The sequence below is a fragment of the Rhagoletis zephyria genome, unplaced genomic scaffold (assembly GCF_001687245.7).
Source record: "Rhagoletis zephyria isolate East Lansing unplaced genomic scaffold, Rhagoletis_zephyria_1.1 Rzeph_scaffold_24461, whole genome shotgun sequence".
NCBI classification, from domain to species: domain Eukaryota; kingdom Metazoa; phylum Arthropoda; class Insecta; order Diptera; family Tephritidae; genus Rhagoletis; species Rhagoletis zephyria.
In genome coordinates this window covers 1-5,154 of record NW_016181519.1, presented here as the reverse complement: position 1 = coordinate 5,154, position 5,154 = coordinate 1, and the positions used below count along the sequence as shown (strand labels likewise).

General features: G+C 37.7%; 1 protein-coding gene across 1 annotated transcript; it reads right to left on the bottom strand.

Moving 5' to 3' along the window:
- Nucleotides 1-1,026: 1,026 nt before the first annotated feature.
- Nucleotides 1,027-1,584, bottom strand: LOC108381938 (protein OPI10 homolog; the record flags this gene model as incomplete). Its single annotated transcript, XM_017638335.1, has 2 exons — nt 1,454-1,584; nt 1,027-1,386 (listed from the first exon to the last, which is right to left on the bottom strand). Coding segments are annotated over exons 1-2 (474 nt in total), but the record flags the coding sequence as incomplete, so codon positions are not given.
- Between the last annotated feature and the right edge of the window lie 3,570 nt (nt 1,585-5,154).

Below are 5,154 nucleotides of genomic sequence, written 5' to 3'. Positions count from 1 at the left end.
AGGGAAATCGTCGTATGACGAAAAATGTAAGTTAACGAATACCCTAACGTGCTATGGGGTCATTAGGAATCTGAGAACGTCTATAGGGTTTTTAGGCTCATTTCTTGCTGGAAACCTGAATTCTTTGTATGATTTGTTGTTGCTTATTACTCCTTTGACCTCCCGTGAGTAGACAACGCCTTCTTATTATTATTTTCCTCTAATATTCGTACTCAGATTTATGAACACAACTGCATGTACTACATATGTACATTAGAGTGGTTAAAATTTTTGGGAAAAAAATTCAACGTAGAAAACCGGACACTCGCTTGGTTTTTCCCTATTTTCTCTGTACACGTTTTGAAACTTTCAAAAATATTGATTTGTATAAAAAGCTACCATTGCCATGACACCTGCAGCTGGAAATATTTTTCTAGCTAATTTACGTTTGAAGTACTCTTCGGTTGTTTAACCAATTGTTTGGTTAATATATGTACAATATACTTCTTGTGTAAAATATTCGGGCAGGTTCTGGAATTCACTTCCGAGTCAATTTCAACCCCTGCCCATTTGAATTCAAAACGAACTTGACTCAAATTCACTCGGAAGTGAATTCAGAACCTGCCGGATAAACTTTTCCTCCAAGTTTATACCTAGAAATGTAAAGTTAGGTGACAGCAACTCTCTCGGCAAGAGTAAAAACTTTGGGAGGTGCCCCGACCCCAACTCGGAAATATTTTATTTTGGACCACTCTAATGTACATATGTATTTTGCCTTATCCCGAGTTTCGCCCGAAAAACTCGAAAATCTTTCATCTGCCCATAGTAAATACATGGTGACAAAAAATTAACCGGTTCGGGAAAAATTAAACTCATGATTAGGCTCATTATGTCTGCTTTGTTTAAGATCGGCAGCCGTAACTCTAAATATGTATGTATTTTCAGTTTTATTATCAAAGTAGATTTGATACTGCATAATTATGTTATGACTGCTTCCTCTTTTTATTTTAAGCATATTTAGTGGATGTTTTAATCAATTCCACTTACCACTGCCGGCGTTAGGTGAGAAATTGTTAGCTCCGGTTCCACTGATATACCAATTTGGGCAGTACATGAAATCTCTTGTGCTCCGAAAATCATGCCGTTTTCCGCTGCCTCCAGTTCATTACTTTTTTTTAACTGAGATATTTTAAAGATCGCTGACGGTTTGGCGTTGGAGACGTAGCCCAAATATTGCCATGTTGGAGCTGAATTTGCATCAGGCCAGCTAAAGTATACCGCGGCTGCTGTACCTTCGGGAAGCGCTGTTACACCAGTCAAGAATACCACAATATAGTTCACATGATCAATGTCTGGTACGTTGATAACAACCTTATTCTCGTCCACGGGTGTGAAGTCGGTTTGCGGCTACAAACATAGGGATTCGTTCTATGTTTATAATTGGTAAATTGAACAATAATATCAGCTCACTTACCAAACGTCCCGAAATTATCAATCCAAACATCCTAAACGTATTTATCCACGGAAAATCAAATGATGTTCTAGAACAATTGACAAAACAACGCGTTGTACCTGCTTGTTGCCGCATAAATAACAACAAGCGATCAGCTGTTTTCCAATATGCTTTAACCGCAAGGTTGCCATCACCGCAGCTAATTGCGCAACCAATATTGCGCAATATTATTTTAATTATTGCGATTCCTCCTAGAATTTCGTGTGTTCGTGCGCTGCAAATTAACCAACAGGTTAATACAAAATCAGGAACACATCAAGATAACCAACCGTTCAGCTATGGGAAAACTAAAAATGCAGACCAATAGTACTTTTTACGCTGATTTCAACTATGGCCCTGTGAAGGTAGTTCCATTGTCACTTTTCGGGCGCCTTATTAACTACCTGACAATTAAGCAGATTGTGGCATTTCGTGCTGCTATACCTAATACTCAATAATCATTTATTTATTGTAGAAAAAGTATTTACAAAATTAAAAGAAAATTAGTCTTCGATCTGAGCAATAAAGAAAATTGAAATTCATACATCACCATATTTGAAAAAACAACAAACTAACTTTTTCTTTGAAATAAAAGATCGGTAGATATGTTGTCCATCGAAAAAATTAGCTATTTTGTTATGGACGATAGGAGGTACTGCCGGTTGAACTGGCTTAAGTGCAGTTCCCCAGAGAAAAGTCCAAGAGAGCCAGTTTTGGGGCCATAATTGAAGATTCGATTATGGTTGATTCCGGGCTCAGTTCTGGTATTAAACCAGCATTCAGCCTCAGGGAACTAAACATTATAGAATCTCTTCAACAAAGGTAAAGGTCGCGTACTATTCTGTGGCATTGAAAATACACGAGTGCTCAGATTCCGCTAGCAATTTCCGCCTTGCCCCACTCAGTGTTATAGCATAATCCGTTTCTTTTTGGTATGCAGGTGGCCTTTAAAGCTTCCCCACGTATGAAGACACAAAGTGACGGTAAGTGGAGCAGTGCATCAAGAGCAGCGCCACGTGTTGTAGAGAAAGCTTCCGTACAGCATACGGCAGTAGTTCTTTGAAGTTTAGCAAGCAAACTTCCCACGCTCTTGATTGAGAATCTGCTCCATATGAATATGGTGACACACCCCACGATTTGCCAAAGACCTGCCTGCATTGCCAAAATGCTGCCAAATATTTAGAGGTTTTGTGTTCCACGCTAGATTTACACGACAGTTTTGTATCTTGAATTACTTCTAGATACTTCACCTCGGCAGAATTCTGAATTGTGACTCCTTTAATGTGAGGCAATGAGACCATACAACCTTCTCCGAAGCCTGTTCCGGACTATGCTTTTATGACGAAATATCTATCAATACATCTTCTTCGGACTATTAAAAAAAAAGAGTTTTATTTTGTAAATTTATTTTTTTTGTTTAAAACCAAATGAAACAAGTAAGAAAGTCTAAGTTCGGGCGGAGCCGAAGATTAAATACCCGGCGCAAGTATTAAATATATGTTTTCCACCTTTCCGAAGGCTACCGCTAGATGGTTAGCCGGGGTGTATAAATTTTGAGTAAATTAGCGTCCTTAAATTTCGAAATATTCCACTTTCAAGCATTTCTGAAATTTACCGTTATATGAAAAGCGGCCGTAATTTTAGTCCGATTTCAATACTTTTCAACTGTTTGCTTTTATGTGGCAAGCACAATAACCATACCGAGTTTGGTACAAATTGCTAGAACGGTTAGCGAGAGAGACATATATGTGATCATAAGTGGGCGGTGCCACGCCCATTTTCTAAAATTTTATCATACACGTAAACGTCTTGGTAAAGAATTGTTGCAACCATCAATTTCGAATAAATTAGCTTTAATATTTAATGATTTATGGAGGATTTCGTATTTCCCTAAATTACCGTTATATGGGAGGTAGGCGTGGTTATTGTCCGATTTCGCCCATTTTCAATACCGTCCGTCCTATGCCCAAAAGAAGTGCACGTACCAAGTTTCGTTAAAATATCTAAATTTTTACTCGAGTTATCGGACGGACGGACAGTCACCGCTTAGTCGATTTCTCTTTTCATTCTGATTATTTATGTATGTATACATTTGTCTATATCTATCTCGATTCGTTTTGCCTGTTACAAACAACCGTTATGTGAACAAAGTTATAATACCCTTGTGCACAAGTGCGCTCGGGTATAAAAATAATTTAATGAATTTGCAAGTCTTTCTACTAGCGATTTATTTAAATAAAATATGTGAATTTTAGTTGAAACATTTTAGCCGTTTTTCTTTGTTAATTTAGCCGGTCGGTCCAAAAAGTTCACAGGCAACACTGAACTCCAACGAAAAACATCTAGAGGTGTGATATCACGCGATAACTTGCTGGTGCTGTAGTGCTCGTTATTTACGGTTATGTTCTGTCTGCGGCTAAATTAAAATTAATTTATTTGTCTCTTACTTTAATTCTATTTTGGGCTTGTTTTAAACGTTTAATTAACTCAAGTTAGGAAACTTCCTTTTCCTCTTAAACGAAACCTTTATTTCTATAAATTATTTTTTACTTTTAAGTTCACATTGTAGTAAAAGCGAGTTTTTAGTTTTTTAAAGAATAATTTTATAACGCATAGAACAACACGCGAAATTAATCGTTGGAAGCTTACGGCCAAATCGTAATTACTTCCAGGATGGGACCTGGATCAAGATTATTCAAATACGATTTAGATTAGTGGTGGTCGCCGACCTGCGCGCGGTTAAAGCTCTTTCAAGCTTTCTATATACAATTCACAAAACCCTTGAAAGAGCTTTGCCCGCGAGCAAGCTGCTGCCCACTACTGATTTATATGGCAAAGAATATTTCTTTGAAATTACAAGAGAGTTTATGTTGTTGCGTTCACATGCCACTTGCTGATTTGCTTCACCACAGTTTCCGTCAATTCGAAAGACATGACTTAGCCAGCGGAGCCGCTGAGTNGAAATTACAAGAGAGTTTATGTTGTTGCGTTCACATGCCACTTGCTGATTTGCTTCGCCAACGTTTCTGTCAATTCGAAAGACATATCTTAGCCAGCGGAGCCGCTNACAATTCACAAAACCCTTGAAAGAGCTTTGCCCGCGAGCAAGCTGCTGCCCACTACTGATTTATATGGCAAAGAATATTTCTTTGAAATTACAAGAGAGTTTATGTTGTTGCGTTCACATGCCACTTGCTGATTTGCTTCACCACAGTTTCCGTCAATTCGAAAGACATGACTTAGCCAGCGGAGCCGCTGAGTTTTAGTTCGCTGCACTATGTCTATATCGTGATGAGCTGCATCATTAAATCGTCTGCGGTATGTATTTGTAAAAACAATGTATGTATTTACAAATGTATATTTGTATTTAAACGTATGATTTACGAATATATAAAAATACATACTAATTTGTATATTTATGTATGCGAATAAAAATATTATGAAATACATATAGCATAACGAATAGTTTTCTGATTTTTATAAATTTCAACAAATTTGTTAACGATTTATTTTGGAACGAATTTCCGTCATCCCTTGTCAAGTTTGGTTTGCAGACAAACCGGTTTCGGCATTGTACCATCTTCAGTGTCATTTTTCGTTCTCAGAACGAATTTCCGTCATCGCTTGTCAAGAGTGGTTTGCAGACAAACCGGTTTCGGCATTGTGCCATCTTCAGTGTGATT